We start from the raw sequence: 21,765 nt of genomic DNA, 5'->3' as shown, positions 1-21,765 counted from the left end.
TTGGAAACTCACGAGTGCTTGACTCAGCTGATTTCATGCTATTTTCTACAGACACACTCCGCTATGTTCGACAGTCCCCGCCCGTCATTACATAAAGTCTCTCTCCTCTTGATCTAGCTTGGTTGTCCCTTCTCGTTTTCACGTGGTAACGACACGGTGCAACGCAATTACAGTGTCAGTTTCTCGAAACCCCGTAATTACCTCCCATTGCGACGCGAACGTTTGAAATTTTAGTCAAAGGTGCGTACAACCTGTTTCTGTAATGGTGCAAAAGTGTGGCACTGTGCAACGTCACCCTCGGACTCGAAGACGCTTCAACAGCAAGGTGTAGACACATGCGAAAGAAAAAGGGCCAGAGCTCCGAAGTTCAAGTGAAGTGTAAGGTGGCCTAATGACGTCGCAATGGCATCAAACTTCACCACAATTCTGCACAGCGTCACCGCACACCTGTCACAGTATAGGAAGGTTGTCAAATCCCCTCTTACCCACATTTCACCCGTACTTCCAACGCCTCTGCGCTGGAGGTCAGAACCGCGACGACCAACGTTGAAATCACGCGTTTTTCTTATAGGTGACCGAGAAAAACATTTCAGACTCAACGCCGCTTAAAATCGACACGAAAAGGCCTCATGGGGTGGCAGGAAGGAGTCAATGAAACCATCCTTTCCTTGAGGCGTCCTTGTTCCCCTAAGACACTGCTGACACCCCCAGACGGAGAACGGCGGAAACATCCGGGAGTGTCAAAAGTGTCAAATTTTGTCGAGGATGTAATCCTATTGCTCACCATGCTGCAAGCTGTTGTTTTCGACCGCGAAATGAGTAGGAATCAACGCCCTTAGGAAATGGTGATTTCATTGACGTCCTTTCTGCTACATCACAAAGCCTCTTCGCGTCGATTCTGAGAGGCTTTGAGTCTGAAATGTTTTCCTCGGCCACCAACAACAGGACCGTGTGATTTCAATATTGGTCGTCGCAGTTTTCCTTCTTTCGCAGAGACGTCGAAAGAGGGTTTGATGCGTGGGTAAGAGGGGATGTGATAACCTTCCTATCGTGTGACAGGTCCACGGTGGAACTGGAAGAGTTGTGGTGACATTTTGTGCCAATATGACATAGTTCACCCACCTTACACTTCGCCTGAACTTCCGAGTTTTGGTCCTTTTTCCGCATTTGTAGACACCTCGCTGTTTGAAGCGTCGCCAGTCCACGAGTGACGTCACAGGACGCCACACTTTTGCACCATTAGAGAGGAATGTTGTAGGCACGTTTGAGCCATATTTTAAACTTTTGCATCGCAGTTGGAAATAATTACACTGTTTCGAAAAAGTGATCCTTTAATAATGTTGTGCAATGTGCATCTCCAAATGTCGACTTGGGAGCTTAAGATGAGTTGGAATGTTCTTGGTGTATTTATTATTCAGGTGACATCAAATGTCTACTCCACGTTGGAAGTCGCTGTGTTCCCCTGACCGACCCTTTGTCCTCTTACTGTTTCTCTGCTGATAACACATTTCTCCCGGCCCCATTTTATGCTGGATGGCTATAATTATACCGACGGTGTTCGGAATGCGGCAGTGCTGGTTGTATACATCCCAGGAACACTTGTGAAGTACGTCGAAAAAAAAAGAATAGTTCCACTTCCCGCCACTAGGCGAGAAAAAGCGCTGTAAGCAGTCAGAATGTGAAATATTTCCTGTTTTGATGTTAGTATGCTGTTCGTCGCTTGGTAACGTTTGTTGATTTCTTTTGTGAAGTGACTGTTGGTATAAAGGGTTAAGAAGGGTGACGTTTTCCATCGAAATGCAATGGTTATTCGGAAAAAAGATCGTGCACTGCTGGCAAAGTTGTTTTATCAGAACGGCAGTAATAGCAGCGCTGCATTCTGGGAATATCGTCGACAGAAACAGCTGCAAAGTGGCCCCGCCTCAATAAATCGGCTAAAGATGATGATCAAGAAATTTGAAGAAACGAGTTAATTAGGTAGTGCAGCAGGAAGAGGGCGGTGGCCAACTCCCATGGTAGTTGTTGATGAAGTTGCTGTAGCTGTAGGCAAACGTGCAGCACGCGCCTCAGATTCTGCAGCCAGTGCTCGAGCTGCCTCTTGGAGATTCCCTCCCCCATGGTCAACTATTCAAAACATTTTATGGCGCATTTTACAGTGCTATCCGAGATTCAGAATGTGCACAAAATGAAGATACAGGGGGTAGGCAAAATAATGTGAACACGTGTACTTACTTGGGAGTGGTTTATTGATAAGGGATTGGACCCCCATTTGCCTGTAATACAGCTGCGATTCTTCTTGGAATATTGGCATACAACGATTGCATAGTCTCCAATGGAATGCTATGCCACTCTTCAATCAGAACCTCTTCTAACGCCTGTAGTGACGAGTGAGGCGGAAATCTGCTCTGGATTCTGCCCTCCAATACTGCCCCTAACACTTTGACGGTGTTCAAATCCAGGGACTGTTCTGGCCAGGAAAGACGCAGCAGTTCAGTTTCAGGCTCCTCATACCACGATTGTGGTGCATTATCATCCTGAAATATGGCTTCATTGTTGGGGAACAATATTTGAATCATGGGGTGCACTTGATCACCTAAAGTGTTCACATAATCGTTGGCTGTAACATGGCTTTTGAGAGTAATGATGGGACCAGCAGAATACCGTGATATGACTGTCCACACCATCACACATCCACCTCCATGCTTAAACATTGGAATCAAGCAATCGGGATTGTAGGCTTCTTTTGACACTCTATAGACGTAAATCCAGCCCGTTGTTGGAAATATCGAGAACGTTGACTCGTCGGACCATATGACGTGTTTCCACTGATGAGCCGCCCAGGATTTATGCTCCTGACACCATGTTTTACGCTTTTTAGAGTTGGTTGTTGTCACTAATCGTTTCGGTATAGCAGCTCGTCTATGAATATTCGCTGTATGGTGTTGTCGGCGGACAGTGTAGATTGATGCAGGGTCTCGAAGATGGCTATTGAGCTCTGCTGTCACTTTAGCCACCATAGTTCTGTGTTGTTTAGACGCAATTCATGTTAGCGCACGACGATCTCTGTCATTTAGTTTTGATTTGCGCCCACTATTACGTTTACATGATGATGTCTTTCCATGTTTTGTGTAGGCTGTCATGATTGTTGATACAGTTGCTCTTGAAACATCCAAAAAGTTGGCTGTCTTTGTTACTGATGCTCCAGCTAATGGGCCCTACAATCTGCCCTCTTTGGAACTCTGTTCGGTCTTTCATTGTTCTTCGCCCTCGGGCTATGAATGCAGATACGAAGTATGCACTGTTCATGAACAACCTGCGCTCATGCCTAGACCGTACCGAACACGCACAGTCCAGTGTGATACGTGCCTTACTTGCGTTGTTGATTGTCATACGCAACCATCCCATTGCTACCACTAATCACATTATTTTGCCTGTCCCCTGTATGCTACAACGTTGTGACTTCGCCCTTCATTTTTTGGCATGCTTGGAAGTGGATGTCATGTGTCTGGGGAATATTCTTTGGACGGACGAGACACATTTTACTCTGCATAGTTCAGTGAATGCACAGAACTATACTACTCCGCTACATGTTGTGAAGAGACATCCATTGCACTCAGCTTATGTGACTCTGTTGTATGGTTTCACATGCTCCTTCATTTTCGGTCCGTTCTTCTTTGAGGAGATGACACCTCACAGACCAGTTAGGTTTAGAATGACATCTGCACATTGTAAGAACCTCTTTGCGCAACACGTGATTCTACACTACTGGCCATTAAAATTGCTACACCAGGAAGATGACGTGCTACAGACGCGAAATTTAACCGACAGGAACAAGATGTTGTGATATGCAAATTATTAACTTTTCACAGCATTGACACAAGGTTAGCGCCGGTGGCGACACCTACAACGTGCTGACATGAGGAAAGTTTCCAACCGATTTCTCTTACACAAACAGCAGTTGACCGGCGTTGCCTGGTGAAACGTTGTTGTGATGCCTCGTGTAAGGAGGAGAAATGCGTACCATCACGTTTCCGACTTTGATAAAGGTCGGATTGTAGCCTATCGCAATTGCGGTTTATCGTATCGCAACATTGCTCCTCGCGTTGGTCGAGATCCAATGACTGTTAGCAGAATATGGAATCGGTGGGTTCAGGAGGGTAATACGGAACGCCGTGCTGGATCCCAACGACCTCGTATCACTAGCAGTCGAGATGACAGGCATCTTATCCGCATGGCTGTAACGGATCGTGCAGCCACGTCTCGATCCAGGAGTCAACAGATGGGGACGTTTGCAAGACAACAACCATCTGCACGAACAGTTCGACGACGTTTTGCAGCAGCACGGAGTATCAGCTCGGAGACCATGGCTGTGGTTACCCTTGACGCTGCATCACGGGCAGGAGCGCCTGCGATGGTGTACTTGACGACGAACCTGGGTGCACGAATGGCAAAACGTCATTTTTTCGGATGAATCCAGGTTCTGTTTACAGCATCATGATGGTAGCATCCATGTTTGGTGACATCGCGGTGAACGCACATTGGAAACGTGTATTCGTCATCGCCATACTGGCGTATCACCCGGCGTGATGGCATGGGGTGTCATTGGTTACACGTCTCGGTCACCTCTTGTTCGCATTGCCGGCACTTTGAACAGTGGACGTTACATTTCAGATGTGTTACGACCCGTGGCTCTACCCTTCATTCGATCTCTGCGAAACGCTAAATTTCAGCAGGATAATGCACGACTGCATGTTGCAAGTCCTGAACGGGCCTTTTTGGATACAGAAAATGTTCGACTGCTGCCCTGGCCAGCACATTCTCCAGATCTCTCTCCAATTGAAAACGTCAGGTCAATGGTGGCCGAGCAACTGGCTCGTCACAATACACCAGCCACTACTCTTGATGAACTGTGGTATCGTGTTGAAGCTGCACGGGCAGCTATACCTGTACACGCCATCCAAGCTCTGTTTGACTCAATGCCCACACGTATCAAGGTCGTTATTACGACCAGAGGTGGTTGTTCTGGGTACTGATTTCTCAGGATCTATGTACCCAAATTGCGCGAAAATGTAATCACATGTCAGTTCTAGTATAATATATTTGTCCAATGAATACCCATTTATGATATGCATTTCTTCTTGCTGGAGCAATTTTAATGGCCAGTAGTGTAGTTGTGCAAGAATGCAACTGTAGCCACGCCACTATTTTCAGGAACGATGGGGCAACACCACATGTCACTTGCCAGGTGAAATATTTACTTTGAGAGACCTTCAGTAACAAACTCATCATCTCTTGGCAATTTCAAGATGTGTGTCCTTCCAGATACCCCGACGTAAATCCACGTGACGCCTATTTGTGCGAATATCTGAAAGATTGTCTCTATCACGGATGTATCCAGACTCTCCCTAATATGAAGGATAGCATACGATGACGTATCACTCTGCTTACGCTGGATATGCTGCGAGCAACTGTCGACCGTGCCATGTTATGGAAACAGGATGTCGCTCAGTGGCGAGACCGTATTCAACACCTGTTGTAACTTGTGACCATATTCTACGAACCGTACCAGAACCACCATTATCAAGTGGTTCATCGTTCCTCACCTTTTGCTGCATCCACATCATATTCTCTCTGCTTACAGCGCTTTATTTTCACCTGGTGATAGGAAGTGGAACTATTATTTTTTCAGGATACTCCGTGAGCGCACCGATTAATGAGCGTACCTAAAGCCCGTATTACACGATGCGCCTAAACCGTAGATCTATGCACCAGCGCCCCAAGCGTGCATATCTGTAAGTACAGGCTGGTTCATGTAGACCTATTACACCATCCACGCGGAATATACCTGGCGCGGATGCGTAGTAGACAGTGATAACGCTCGAAAAGCAAACAGAACTGTCTGATCTCTCGTAAAGTCGTTCGAACTACAGCACGAAACACAAGGGCGTCCGTGTGACATATTGGGGTGTCATCCGTTGTAATTATATATGTAGCTCAAGGTTCCAATTTCATAAGAAGATGTTTATTATTATTTATTACGTAATTGTTTTTCTCGTATGTAGGTTGCTACCGTTCTAAATTTGAGACTCAACAGTTAGCTTTATATTACGACACTCGGTTACACAGGTATATGTATTTATACAGCATTTTGCACATGGAGGACCCATTTGTTTTCGGAGCTATTGCCCTGGTAGTGACAGTATATCTTCTGATTAGGGCAGAACGACGACGAAAACAAAAAGCCAGGCGTTGTTGAGTTCGATCCTCGCTGAAAAGAAGGTAGAAAGGCAAGGGATTACATTCAATACTTATAAAAGAACTGAAGCTCGAAGATCCGCATGAATTTCGAAGCTTCGTGAGGATGGACATGGCCTGTTTAGAGAAGCTGCTGTCTGTGATAGGAGATGGAATTAGCAAGTGTGACACAGTCATGAGGGAGGCTGTCTCACATTCTTGAAAGTAATAATTACATCATATGTTTATACGTTTTGTGATTATACCAGCCTAGATCACGAATAAAGCACTGGTAAATGCCTCGTTACGTTGCAGGCTGGATGTACCAAATGGTTCGAATGGCTCTGAGCACTATGGGACTCAACTTCTGAGGTCATCAGTCCCCTAGAACTTAGAACTACTTAAACCTAACTAACTTAAGGACATCACACACATCCATGCCCGAGGCAGGATTCGAACCTGCGACCGTAGCGGTCGCGCGGTTCCAGACTGTAGCGCCTAGAACCGCTCGGCCACCACAGGCCGGAGGCTGGATGTACCATTACGTTTCCTGGCGACTGGTGAATCTTTTAAGACTCTAGCTTTTAGCAACAGAATAGCACAGCCCACCATTTCGAAAGTTGTTGTGGATATATGCACTGCAAGTTGCAACACTTGTTAAAGGACTCATACTTAAAGGTGTACTTGTGGTTATTTTTCCGAGTTTTGCACTCCTCGTCTGTCGCACTGGGCCACACTGCAAGGACTTTCTCGCTTTCACTGCCAGTTTCTCTTTTCTGGCATGCTGAAATCAAGCAAAAGATGCAATCAAATCAAACCTGAACTTTCGTAAACTAAGACATTACGATGCAAATCGAAAATCACCGTATAACGTTATATGCATATTACTCAGAAAGGGACGATTACCAACTACCTTATTATATGATACAGTGGGTTATACATACACCTTTCGTCGCTGTATGCCTGATTTAAGACGCTTAACGCCTCTTCGCTCCATTTAATTTCTAGAATACGAAGCTATCAATAGAAAAACTCCTTTCACAAACAGCTAGTATAAAACAGTCTACAGCAAAAAAAGGTTATTTTCTGGATTTATGAAACCTGCTTACTGAAAAAAAATGTGGAAGAGCCCCAACGCGAAAAATCCCGAACACGAAAATCTGAAATTATCCACTAGCCGCCTAACAATAACCAAATAACAAACAGAAAACACTGTGGTACAACCTTCTGCGCATGCGCGAGTTATCGGTGCCTACTGCGCATGCGCGGATTGACGGCAGTTTAGAACTGCTCTCTATTCGGGCGTGCTGATAATGTGTCTGCTAATTTTCGTAGTTTCACCCATTATACCGCTAGATGTCTATCGCCATAGACCAGTACCGTTCGCGGCGGATCGTCGTGTAATGTCCACTTAAGATGTTTCAGCGCCTTGGAAGACCGTCAGTTTAATTATAACTATCCCGTACTTGCGGGTCGCCCACTCTTGACGCTTAGCGGCGAGTTTCGCACGATATAGTGGGATGACGTTGCAGGTGCAGCTACGCGACGTGTTGGAGACCGAGTCGGAGGTGCAGCTGGTGGCGGAGCTGATGTCCGGCGGCGAACTTCTGGAGCGGCTGGCCGGCCGTGGCCACTACAGCGAGCGAGACGCCGCAGCCGCCGTGCGCCAGTTGCTGTCGGCCCTGCAGGTAATCGCTCTGTCTGTGTAAATGAAAGGAAAAGAGCGGGTCGTGCGGTATTGGCGGCTGAGAGATCCCGCAGGCCCGAGGGGTACGTAACTGTAATGAACCCTGTTGTGACCAGACGTTGTGTAATGCGCCACAAAAAAAAAAGAAAAAAAAAGGATTCAAATGGCTACAAGCACTATGGGACTTAATATCTGAGGTCATCAGTCCCCTAGACTTAGAACTACTTAAACCTAACTAACCTAAGGACATCACACACATCCACGCCTGAGGCAGGATTCGAACCTGCGACCGTAGCAGCAGCGCGGTTCCGGACAGAAGCGCCTAGAACCGCTCGGCCACAGCGGTCGGCTTAATGAGCCACAGACAGCACACAAACTTGCTCCCATATGGAGAAGGGATAGTTACATGCTACGCCGCTGGTGCAATTGAAGTCCCATCTAGTGATAGAAAAAACGACAGATTTTAACGACCGATGGGCCAATCGATTGTTTATCTGTTCATTCCTTTTTTCAGTAAGTCATGTCCCGGCATAGTTTCCCTACACCAACTTTTTTTTTCTTTTGGATTCGGTGTTATCTGCGTGGCTTAGCCAGGATCTTAGTGATAATATGAATTCAGTTAGCTTGTTTGTCAACATTTATACCGGAGATGATAGAAAAGAGCTCCCCTTGATTGGGATTAGTGTTCGGTTGCAACATGTTGGTAATTCTTGTGGAGTTGGTACGACTAATCTGCTGAAGTAGCAAGTTATTGCTTTTAGTCAATTCGTTTATTGTTCTAACCAACACATTTGTTTATCCAAGTATCAGGTTGAACCTCTTAACAGAATGTCAGTTGCATGCAGTAATCACTAGGGAGGACCGTTATCAGAAACGAGTGCCTTCATTGCCATTCCTTCTGATAACTACTGGCCACTTGGCCTAAATCGTAAACCATGAACATTTCGAAATAATTCGCTGTCAATCAATGGGCTCTTGGTTGGGTTGGGTTGTTTGGGGGAGGAGACCGGACAGCGTGGACATCGGTCTCATCGGATTAAGGAAGGACATCGGCCGTGCCCTTTCAAAGGAACCATCCCGGCATTTGCCTGGAGCGATTTAGAGAAATCACGGAAAACCTAAATCTGGATGGCTGGACGCGGGATTGAACCGTCGTCCCCCCGAATACGAGTCCAGTGTGCTAGCCACTGCGACACCTCGCACAGTAATGGGCACTTGCCCTACAGTAAAGGAGACAAGTACGAATCTGTAACTTGTTCCTGCTATTTAATGAAATTCCTCTAACTTAGTTCTTTGAAACAGACAGGAGGTCTCTGTTCAATGCTATCCTAATGAATAGTGAAAACTTCTACTTAACTTGCAGTTGTCACGTGTCCACCAGAATTTATCACGATCTTCTCGTAAATGAACAGTCAATTGCCCCACCAGGTGCTACTGAGCAGCGTCAAAGCACTCCGGCTGCACTGATTACTCCCTGAATCTCTACTCTCCTTTAATCTGCCCCTCTCTGACTTTTTTTCCGTTTTACACTGATCCTGGGTACACACAGCCCTCTGCAATATCTGTCCTGAACATTCCCTCGGGAACTTTCCTCGACATGTGTTTGTTGAAATGTGAGACTATCATTCTAACTTCCATTATGAGCATCAAAAGGTTGCCACTGACGCCTGTGACCTCGACCCTCATAATCTTAGCGAACCATCAAAAGAATCCTCAGTGAAGTGTTTGGTCGGCCGCTGACAAACAAAGCTTTTAACTGCGTCGGGACTCGTTATTTCATTCCCCTGAAAGCCTGTGCCCACTTCTAGTTATGATTAATTTCTAACTAAAATTGTAAACATCTCTGATCTTACATGTAATTAAAAATATTAACATTTCCTACAGCCATGGCAAGTCAAATGAAATTAGTCTCTGCAGACATGTGAGCTATAACGAATGCTTTCCCTCACTCTCTGGATTTGAGTGATTTCATTCACATGTTTCCTCAGCTTTTTCGATTATACATGAACCGTGACTAGCCCCAAAGCTCTAAAAGGGGGAGGGGTGTCGTGGTTAAGAAATGTTACATTGCTACATGGTAAATTTCACTACTCCAAATTTTATTCAACGAGAACCATAGATTTACAGATTATTCACCAGTTTATTTCTATTTTTAGATCTCCATTGGTATGTTACGTACAATATAAGTACAAGATGTCCTGTTTTATAACCTCTAATGACAATTATATTGCTCAAAATATTATTTGAAAGGAATTCATAATCTGTTATACACTAGTTACAAATTATTATAATTAATATAACTCCAAAATGAGAAGGGAGTCTTTTGTTTCGGACACTGTTATTTCAGTCTAAGCAAGACCTTGCTCGGTTTTCCACAGTCACCCAGGGAATCTTCTTCCTGTTACCCCTTTTGTTTATTTGCAGCTTCAAACCCTGTGTCCTACATCATTGTCAGGGGTACAAACAACATTATTTTCTTCAACAAAATCATCCTCTTCGTTAAATTCTCCATTGTGTATGTCTTCATCAGCTTCTTCAAACGAATCATCCAGTAGGTCCATGTTAGGGAGAAAAAAAAAAAAACTCAAAAGCGTCCATATTGTGCCAATTTCAGTAGCAAAAGTTGATATTAGCGCCGAAGATGGTCATTGTCATACAAACTAGTACTTTCCGAACTGTAACTGCTTGATATTTCACCTAAGATGCCACACTAAGGAAAAAATCTAAGCGATAAAACAATTATGTCAACTATTAGAAAACAGGCACGCCATTACTAAAGTCCGTAATATTTACTATAAGAGCACAAGTGTCAGCAAACCCCAGTACTCAGGCAATAAATAAATCAGCCATATGTCAGTTACATCTGTCGGTGTGTTAATAGCTGTCGATGTGGACTTGTTTCTTGACGAAGATTATCGTACACAGTTATTATTATTAGAAATGTTTTACGTACTATGGTGGACTAAAAAGAACAAATTATTTTTGTTCGAATTATGGTATAATTTTCCTGTTGTTTATGCCAGCTAAGCTTGATACTGCTAATTGACCGAAACTAGTACCGAATTGTGGAAAATAAAAGACAACTGAAGTTTTCACCAAGAATTTTAACATTGTTAACAACAATGTTTGCCGTATAGGTACTCAAGAGCATGTGTCGCTCATGTGTCCAGGTTGGTGGGAACGGCGAAAAGATACCAACTCCTATTAAAAATTGTACGGGGGTTTAGTAATCTAGCTCTACAGACTTTTAGAGACAAATGCTCAGTTTTCTGTTATTTGTCCATCTCATCAGTTCTGAGTCGTTTGCACGTAACGAACTGTAGGCGCAGTTTCCTCAAAAGTGGGGCGTTGTTGAGCCAAAATATCTTGGAGTCCTTCATTTTAGCTTGTGCGCAGACGACCTGCCAAATAGAGTCGAATCTGTTGGCCGTGTCTGAGGCCTTCCCCTTGTGGATATTCTTTTGAAACTGCCATGGTTAACCAATAACACATGATGCTCCTAAGGCGCAAACGGTCACAGGAGCATACTGCCGAAATCTCACGAGGAAGCGTGGCAGGATGCTTAAAAAAGGGTAATTTTGCTCCATGGCAGTTCATTATGTATACTCCTTGTATTCTCTCGTGACTGCATTATTTCACCCATTGATTACTACTTCTTTTCTCAGATGAAGGAACCATTGCATAGCAGGCATTTTCAGAATGACAATACGTTTGTTTTCGAAGTGGAATATTTCCTGAACAGCCAAAATGCAGATCAGTACAACATAAGTTTCTGTCGAGTCATCTATCGTTGGGAAAAAATGTGTTGGACTAAAATGTGAATATGTATAGAATTAGACAATCAATATACACCATTGTCACAGCTCGATTTTTTTTTTTCGAGGTGGTAACTGAAACTTTACCTTACACCCTGATGATCTCCTTCACAATCTTAATTTTTGTGAATCAGTTGATGGTGATCAGGAATTGTTACCAAGGTCTCATCTTACCCTCCCTAACAATTCAATAGCATTTTACTCTTGCAACCCAATAGGATGTGCGGGTTTCTGTAGCTTACTGGCTTTTGAACCTATGCAGAGCCACCTGTCTGCCTGTGATTACAGACCATCACCCACTATTCTGTCAAGTGACAGGCTACCCTTGTAGGTGGCCTGTGGTGCAGATGCTGTTGTGGATTATATTTGTAGTATGATGCAGCCATTCTTGCACAAGTGCTCTGCACCCTGTTCGATAGACACTGCATTAGAATGCTCTCAGTGACTCTAGCCTTGATGCAAGTAGTTGCTAAACCCCATAGGACACTGTGTGCTAAAATTGCATCCAGGAAGTGTGGTTGGAGGAGCTGTATAATGATCTCAGAGGAACTTCTTGGCCGAACTTTGTGTGAGTGCAAACACAGGGTACATATTCTTAACATTTGATGTACGTTCGCTGGTGCAGTGACTGCTTATAGGCTAGTGATGAGGAGGAGAGGTGAGGAGTGGTATGCATTGTTTCAAAAATAGCCACTTCTGTCTCTTAATGAGGTAATACTTTTTGTAACCAGATAGCACAGGGGCGTCAGAAACTTTAAGGTGTATCTCTTGGAGACATATATACATTCGTCTTCCATGTGCTGGAAACCATTGTTGCTCCACATTTGTTTTAAATTCTTCGGCGTCTCGCCATAGTATGATAGCAGGGGTGCCGACTTGTAAAAAATATTTGGGGGGGGGGGGGGGGGGAACTGGGGGTCTTTCCCTGGGAAATTTTCTAAATTTTAGATGAAAAATAGTGAGTTTTAAAGTTTTTTTAAGCATTTTAGAGTCATATGATCAACATTAGAACCCCGAAAACTGGACTCTCGATAATTCGACACTCCGGAAACTCGACAAGCTTGACACATTTTTTGACTCTAAAAAAAGAAAACATAAACGTGCATGGCATTTTCGTAAAAAGCTAATTTAATTTACAGTAATAATCATGCTTATAGACTATTACAGAGCAGGGAATATATAGCTCTGAAAAGACTGAAATTATATTTAAATAAATCCTAAACTATCATTAAAAGAATAAAACATAAAATATTGCTGTTGCACAGTAATAGCACTTCGATTAACAAGTGAAATAGCTAATTTAAGCTTACTTTGCATAAGGCTCAGATTTCATTAAATAAAAACAATATCTCAAAGTTAATGCTTTAATACAGTTAATAAAGTTAATACAGTATGCCTAATACTTTCAGTCAAAAATCATGTAAATAGCGGGTTTCAATTGGGTCTTAGACCCTAAAAATATTTAAGTATTTGAAAATAACTAATACAGTACTATAGTAATACAGTTCTAAACTAGTACTAATATTTCGAAACTGAAAATTTATCATTATGCACGTATCTAATTCTCTATTTTATACAGAATTTTGGTATTGCTCTAAATGCCATTATTAGGGCTAAAGTGCCTTTAGAAACGTGCAAATGTCGACCGTCTGACTGGATTCCTGAATATGAAGTCGTTGATGACTGGTCGGATATCCAAAACATCCCGGTGGGCATGAAGAACAGCCAAGTTGTTCAATCACTTCCGTCCCAGTGTTGATCGGAGATACGACTTCAGATGTCTAAGAGCGCTGAATGACTGTTATGCTGTTGCAGTCGTGATTGGAACTACTTGGAAAAGCTTAATGCACTTCACTGCTTCACATAACATTTCTCCAACTGCAGACTTTTGTGTAATGTACTTTCTTACATCACGCATGGTTTTTTTTTTAAGACCAGTTGTTTTTTATTAGTAACATCGGCTAACATATTCAAGTGTAAGCGCCGTCTCTCAATGTCTAGGTCATTTTTGAAAAACTCAGTTGATTTTTCCAAATTTCCTTCACCTCTGTTTACTAAAAGCAAGCACTCTTGTTCAACAGCAATGATCTGTGTGAGTCCAGTTGAAGCAAACCGCTCAGTAATGTAAGATTGCACCGTTTCACAAACTTCAATGTAAATAGCTTTGTAGTATTCCTTTGGGGTTTTGAAAGTGCGTGGTGAGCTGACTCTGTTGTTTTCATACTTCTTTGGTTTACTTCGATTCCGAAGAAGCAAAGGATCATCAACTTGTGAAGGTTTTTCTTTTAAAAACAATTCCCAAAAGTGTTCAAAACTATCACGCCTTACATTCAATATAAAACATGAAATCTCTGTTGATGATTAAGGAATCATCGGCATTACGAATACAAAATGACATTTGTTCGTGAATCGAAGACTCACTTATTTCGTGAACCAAAATAGAAAAATGTTCAGGCTTCTTGATTGAAGCCAATAATAGCATCATTTTTTTAAGAAAATTGTAATAGATGTTTAGTGTGGTGTCACCGCCAGACACCACACTTGCTAGGTGGTAGCTTAAATTGGCCGCGGTCCATTTAGTACATGTCGGACCCGCGTGTCGCCACTGTGTGATCGCGGACCTAGCGCCACCACAAGGCAGGTCTCGAGATACGATATAGCACTCGCCCCAGTTGTACGGGCGACATTGCTAGCGACAATACGGACGAAGCCTTCCTCTCATTTGCCGAGAGACAGTTAGAATAGCCTTCTGCTGAGTCCATGGCTACGACCTAGCAAGGCGCCATTAGCCTTACCTAGTTTGAGAGTTATCGTATAAATGTCTCAAGAAGAACGTTGTAAACCAACAAAGATTAAAAGTTAAGTATATTCCAAAGCTACGTATTTTCTTTATAGCAGTCATAACGTATCCTGTTCCAGAATTGACGCCAGTCGGCGTGTGTGTACGCGTGCCTTTCTTTCGGCTCCCTTCCCAGTGTGGCGTAGCAAGCTTGTTACGCCACAACATTTAGCATCTGCCTCTTTGCAAGATTTGCAAAACCCTTTTTCGGTAGATGCTTCATATTCTAGCCACGTATATTTGATCAACCAAGACTTCTGAAATGATCTTCCCTTACCGGATTGTCCAAGTTTCGTCTGTGAACGGTTCTCGCCCGAAGGCGACGAATCAATTGATGACACAATAATTGCTGGAGGTTGACTTGAAGTATCATCAACTTCCAGGCGCGCCTTTTTGATAACAGATTTATCCATTGCAAACTTAATTCACAATACACTAAGAGACTAAAGTAAACGAATAAAATATGGTCATACAAAATAGTCCACTAGACACTAAAGTCGGAACACTAAACACGTCTGCAGCATGCACTGAACGAAACTACCCACACTGAATCACTACGTCAGCCTCACTCACTCTCATCTGATGCTTTCCCCTCTCTGGGGAAGTGTTTGGGGGCGTTTGTAGCATTGCGGCTTTTACTCCACTTTGTACTTGTGTGTGTGTTTATTTCTGTGATTTTTGGTTGTCTGTGCGATGTGATGATTGTTCTGTATGTGTCTGGTACTTGCCTAGGGTTGGCGAGATGATTGATATTATGGGGGAGGGAAGAGGATCAGGAATTTGATTTAGGGATTTTCTCTTCGACTTAGTCATTGAAGATCGTCACTGGGCGTTAATGCTTGTCACGGGACATGTCATGCCGACCTAGGGCGTGGATGAGGACGTTTCCTGACCTTGAAGGGCTTGCATAGAAGGCCCTTGCCAGATCTTGGAAGCGCTCTTTTAGGAGTGGGATTTCAACAGCGGCGTGCAGATCGTTAATAGGAAATCTGACGAGCAGGCGCAGTGCCCTCCTGTGGGCGCAGTTCTGCAGCCTCTGGAGTTTGTCCAGGTGCTGCTCGCCGCCTATCCCCAGACAGGGCATGCATACTCCATTACTGGCTGTATCAGGGCCTGATATACGTTCACACCCACAGAGCAGGGAAGGGAACTGGTTGAGTTGAGGATTGGTTATAGGATGGGCATTCTGGCACAGACCTTCCTGTGGACCTCGTCTATGTGGGGTTTCCACGTAAGACAAGAGTCCAAGGTTACACCAAGGTACTTGGCGGTTCTGCGCCAGGGGTTAGGTTCCGTTTAGGTGAAGGTGGGGTGGGTGGGGGGGGGGGGGGGACGTTGAGGAGCTCCACGCCTTCCAAGCCTCCGGGTGATCAGCATAGCCTGCGTCTTTTCAGAACTGATGGTAATGCGCCAGCGACAGGCCCTAGTTTCTGTGTCATCTAAAACCCTTCGTAGCCTATGGATGACCAGGTCCTTGTTCGCATTTCATTTGTAGAAGGCTGTCGTCTGCGTACTGCGCTGTGTGCACCAGGGGGGCCGTTGGTGTGTCCGCAGTGTACAGACTGTACCAAACGGGCCCCAGGACCGATCCCTGTGGCACTCCAGCACGAATACGCCTTTTGGTGGAGGTGGCGGTTTCTACTTTGACAGAGAAAGTCATATTCGTGAGATAGCTTTTGATCTGCTTAACTGTGCTCCCAGGGAACCCTTGTGTCTATAACTTGTAGAGTTGCCCTCTATGCCATACTGAGTCGAAGGCTTTGGCTATGTCTAGTAGCACTACCCCACAGTAGCCTCTGTGGCAGAAGCCCTCCGTGGCTGCTTCAACCACTCTCATGATCTGTTATGGGGCAGAGTGATTCTGCCGGAATCCAAATTGGAAATCAGGCAGAAGTTGCACTCTGGTAATATGTTCCTGTATGGGTTTTAGCAGAAGGCGCTCATAGATCTTGCTGAGAGTTGGCAAGAGGCTAATCTGCCTGTAGTGCAGCTACATTTTGACATGCAGGTTGCTGTCCTTTTATCAGCTGTCATTGTCTGTGCACCAACATGTACACAATTTTCTATATACACTGTCAGAAAGAGGTTAGCACACACTTTTAGAAACATTCAGTTCACTCAAAATTTATTGTTGCAACAGTGCATATGGACTAAATGAAATGACTACATTTACAGGTCAATAGCACAAGAGATTATGAGGTACCAGGTATCGACCCATGCTGAAACTCCCATATTCGTATGTAATGTAGCCTCCTTAGGCGTCAAGGTAGGCATCGACTCTGGCATCCAGTTGGTTGAACAGATCGCGAATATTGTCCTGGGATGAGTTACACTATGCCTGCTTAACCCATTCACGTAGTTCTGTAAGAATTGTTGGTTGGCGAGTTGCATGAGTCACTTTCCATCCATCATATCCCACAGGTGCTTGGTTGGAGACAATTCCAGAGACTGCACTGGCCATGGAAGTCACTGCACATCCTGCAGAGCATGTTGAGTTTCACGATCAGTGTGGGAGCGAGCATTATCCTGTTAGAACAACACGTCACCTTCCTGACACATCACCTTCCTGTTCCAAGAATAGCAAAAGAACAGGTCTAACAACATTCTGCACATACCGAGTGTCTGCTAGTGTCACCTTCAGAAATACAAAGGTGAACGACAGTTGTAGCTTATCATACCCCAGACCATAAGGCCTGGAGTGGAGCAAGTACGTCTCAAATAAATTCACTCTATGAGACAGTGTCCAACAAGTCTACATCATATGCACAAATGACCGTAGTTGCATGCAGGCAGAATCTGCTTTTCATTGTTGAAGACCACAACATGCCGTACCATCATCCAAGTGATCCTCTGGCTGCAACAGTCAAGCTTTTTGAAATGCCTTTTCAAAGTTCAATTTAAACAACGTGGAGAAATTAGAGAATTTCATATTCACATTGGCTTCCTTTTACACTTCATCCCAGCTTCTGTTTTGCTAGTTCTTTGGAGAACTCTTTTATTTTGATTTCTGATAGGTGTCGTTTGTAGGCTTGTAGTTTAGGGAAATATTCGATGCCTGATTTTACTGTTGTTATTTGACAGAGATGGTCTGATAGTCCGAGATCTTTTATATCACATTCCCTGTCCATATTTGTAGCCACATGGTCAGTTACTGATGCAGTAATTGCATAACCCTTGTTGCACTACTGACAGATAGGAACATGACAAAACTTTGAAGGATATTTATGAGTGTGTTTCTGGATTCATTTATGATATTAGTGTTGATGCTGATGTCCTCACACAGAATTATGTTGAACTTCGTACTTGAGACTTTATCTAGAACTTCTGTTAATTTATTGAAAAAGTGTCCACACTACCACTGGGAGATCTATACACACACACAGAATGATTAATTTCTTGGTGATATCAAGCCCTGTTAATTCAATAGCTGATATTTCAAAGTGTTTGTTGTCCCTTACTGTACTGAGGTCATCTCTGATTTGAACTGTGTTCCTTTTCTGTTGTAAATGCATGATCCTGCACCCCTTGAAGCAGTTCTGCAGTAAGAGTTTGCCCTTTCATACAATGATAATACTACATGTTGGATTTCTGTGTCTCTATACCAGTGCCCTGTAACACAAACTACTGTGCAGTTCAAAGATTGGAGCTCAACTCCTGATAGTTGTACTTTATTTTTTTATTGATTTTATGTTTTGATAGAGGATTGTTTCGTTTATGAAATTCCCCATGTTACTCTTTCCAATGGTTTGTTTTTCTTTGTGACATCAGGTATGTGTGATATTTGGAGTGTTAAAATCTGTCTTGTGAGTGATTGTTTCAGTATTTTTTAAACTGATGGAGATATTCTTTAGGCAGGGGAACCTGTTGTCTAGATTTATCCTAAAAAAGACTTACTTTTCCTACCCATTACAACAGATATTTGACCATGTGTGGCCCAAGATCCACCCCCTATACTTTCATGAATCAGCTGTACCAATCTTCCCTTCCCAGTCCTGTTTAAGTGTAGGCCATGCCTAGTGAAACTCCATCTGTTGATAGTCCCGACAGGCACCAGAGAAACATGAGCAAACTTGGCTGCCCTGAGAGCCATCTCTAACACCACATTGATTCACCTCACAGCTCCAACAAGGTGTGGTTGATCATGATGCCAGAACAGCTCAACAAAGCGTACATTGGTGTCATGAGTCAGGGAAGCTATCTTGTCCCGGTCATCACCTATGCCACATGCCCCATTCCTATCAAACTGTTTCCCACCCCACCCACTATCACTACGTGGTCCTCTTTTGTAAAGTCCTTACATAAAGACCCTAAGTCCTCTATCACATGACTTAGCCCTGCATTTGGCTTGGAAGATATTGGTGGCCTGGTACAATGCCCCTAAACTTTCCTGTAACTAAGGGCCTACACCTCGCCCATGGCTACTACTGCTAGCAGCACTTTCTTCTTCTCAACACTTTGTACATTCCTAGGCTTCTTGGCCTCAGTTGAAGCGTACTGCACATTTCCTGTTCCTTTTTCTATCTGAGGCTCTTCTCCACGTAACTCTGGCAATGGTTTATGATAAAACTGTCAGATTGCGTTCTTTCTTCCTATCCTCCTACCAGCTTCCATTTCCCAACACCCCCCTCCCCCTAACTCCATTGATCCTTATCAGTTCCTTCCTTGCTTCCTCCAACTATGCCTGAAGGGTACAGATTTTTCCTTTCTTGTTCCCCAATCAGAATGTTCCTACTGCATACTATGCAGTTCCAGGAGAGAACCTCTTCTGTTCTCCCAACAGTCTATCCACTGCCTCCCCCCCCCCCCCCCCCCCCCAGTGAAAATATTTCCTTCAAGATTGACAAAAAATCCTTCTACTCACTACCCTGTAACCGCTCCCACATTTCTCACTCATGGTCAGTTTCGAAGGAATAATTAAATTTAAAGAATGTTTTAAATTTGTCAAGGACACTAGTAAGTAAACAAAGAACGACACAAAGGTCTTACATGCAGTTGTTGTTGTTTTTGTACTGATTTAGAGATACAATGACAGAAGAAAGAATTAGTAATTACTTTGCTTTTAGAGAATTTACGTTATCAAGCGTGTTTGGTCAAGTTTTTAAACATTTATAGCTCGGAAAATTTAGGCCTAGATCGCGTATATCTAACTAGTAAACATACGAAATGTGTTCATTAAATACGATTTGGAAACGTTTAATTACACTTTCATTGCGACAATAGACACTGATGAAACTAGTAGCTGTCTTTTGTAACGAATTTTGCACTATCAAGAAAACCTGAATAGATTTTTTTGTGTTTATGTCACGCAAAATTTTGGGTTATGTTGCGATTATCAGGCCTTCAGATAACACGAAGTTTTTTCAAGAAGCTGTGCTGGGACGCTAATATTCAGTTGTGTGACAAGAACGGACACTACAGCAAGTAGACGATACAAAGAAAATTTAAATTTGACATTACTTCCTATTAAATAAATTCTTTTAGTGGATGAAGAAAACACCTGTGATCTCACTCGGCACTCGGCGGCCATCTTGCCTAGTCTGTGCCACACAATGTTCATTGCACAACCATTGTACCACCAAGAGCTCAGTGAAGGATTCCAACAGCTTAGTTACAGAGGTCTTGTTGTGTTCATCAGTCCCAGATCAGGAGGTCAAACGAGCTGATTTTCTTGAGGAAGCCCATTTCTCCTGAAGAGCCGAAACCAAAGAAGGTAATGATGTTGGATATTGGGGCCTGAAGCGATGTCGATTTTTTTACTCATCCCAGTGATGAGTCTACAGTTCGGGGCTCTGGGCGGGCCAGTCCATTTCAGAAATGTTACTGTCCACAAACCATTGGCTCACAGACGCTGCTTTATGACAGAGTGCATTATCATGCTGGAACAAACAATCATAGTTTCTAAACTGTTAATCTATTGCATGCAGTACATAGTGCTGGAAATTATGTCCATATCCACCTGCATTTAGCATTTTTTTAAGCACTATATCCTAAAAATGTATAAAACTCCTATGCAATACACCATATCCCCCATACTTCATTGTTGGCACTATGTATGATGGTAGGTAATGTTCTCCAGGTGTTCCCCAATCCCCAACTCTTCCACCAGATTGCCACAAGATATAAGCGTGATTTATCACTCCAAATCATCCATTTCCAGTCACCCACTGTCCAGTGGCATTACTCTTTACACTGCACTGAGTATAGTTTAGCACTGGTTGCAAAAATGTTTGACTGATGAGGATCTGTTTGACTATTGTATCCCAACATTTTTAGCTTCTTATACGCAGTCATTGTGTTCGCTGAAGGCAGCACTTTGGAAATGACTAGTAATTCCTTCCCCCAATTTCATACAATTTTTTACTGTTACCCTTCTCAGGACTAGGGGAACCTGGCGTAAAATGAAATACTAGGATAAAATGAGACACCACTTGTTTCTCGAATATCATGATACTCAGCTGTAAATCTAGTGTAGTGCGCAATTCATAAGTTGATAGTAGTGGTACTGTGTTAATAGTGTATGCCTCTTGTGTTTATTTTCCGCGCTAGAGCTCAAAGTTGTAATCAACAGGTGCTGATCTAATATCGGTAAGTCACATAATGCTCTAAATACCTACTTTATTATATTGTTATCAAAAATGTAAGTTAAGGTCATGGAACCATATTCTTTTCTTTGTTTGTTGACTACAAAGTTTTGTTGATAGACATAAGCTGGTCATGCGCCTGTTGTTCCGAGTACAAAATGGCTGTCCAGGGTAAAATGATACACCAGTTACTTGGGTATAATGAAACAGTGGGTCATTTTACCCATATATAATGTGCCGTTTTACCCTGGAAAATAAATCGTATATTTTGAATCTTTATTGTTGTGTTTACATATTAAAATTAATTATAATACTAAAAACAACAAAACAGTATTAATAAGATAATGAAATTATATATCGTAAATGTTTTATATACAGAAATATTTGTAGGCTGAGGCTATAACTGCTGGTTGATAGTAATTGATGCAATATAATAATATCATATGCCTAACTTAAAGTATGCTGTCTATGTAGGATCATAAAATAATAGGTGCGTAACACTCAGCTTCTTTTCAGCACAAATGGTTGGGACCTACAAGAAAGAGACAGATAGTCAGTCATGGAGCGAAGACTCAATGAAACAAGCTATTCAAGCTATTGAAAGAAAAG

At 43.1% G+C, this 21,765-nt stretch overlaps 1 protein-coding gene across 1 annotated transcript in view; it reads left to right on the top strand.

Annotated features, from left to right (window-relative positions):
• Positions 1 to 21,765, top strand: part of LOC124622290 (calcium/calmodulin-dependent protein kinase type IV-like) — a 601,039-nt gene that overhangs the window by 518,476 nt on the left and 60,798 nt on the right. The window contains exon 5 of the mRNA XM_047147960.1: positions 7,767 to 7,922. Within this exon, the coding sequence (XP_047003916.1) occupies positions 7,767 to 7,922 (156 nt within the window). The remainder of the gene's footprint in view (positions 1 to 7,766; positions 7,923 to 21,765) is intronic.

The sequence above is a fragment of the Schistocerca americana genome, chromosome 7, assembly GCF_021461395.2.
Source record: "Schistocerca americana isolate TAMUIC-IGC-003095 chromosome 7, iqSchAmer2.1, whole genome shotgun sequence".
In the NCBI taxonomy this organism is placed as follows: domain Eukaryota; kingdom Metazoa; phylum Arthropoda; class Insecta; order Orthoptera; family Acrididae; genus Schistocerca; species Schistocerca americana.
Note: the sequence above shows the minus strand (reverse complement) of the source record. Positions and strands in the feature narration are given on the sequence as shown.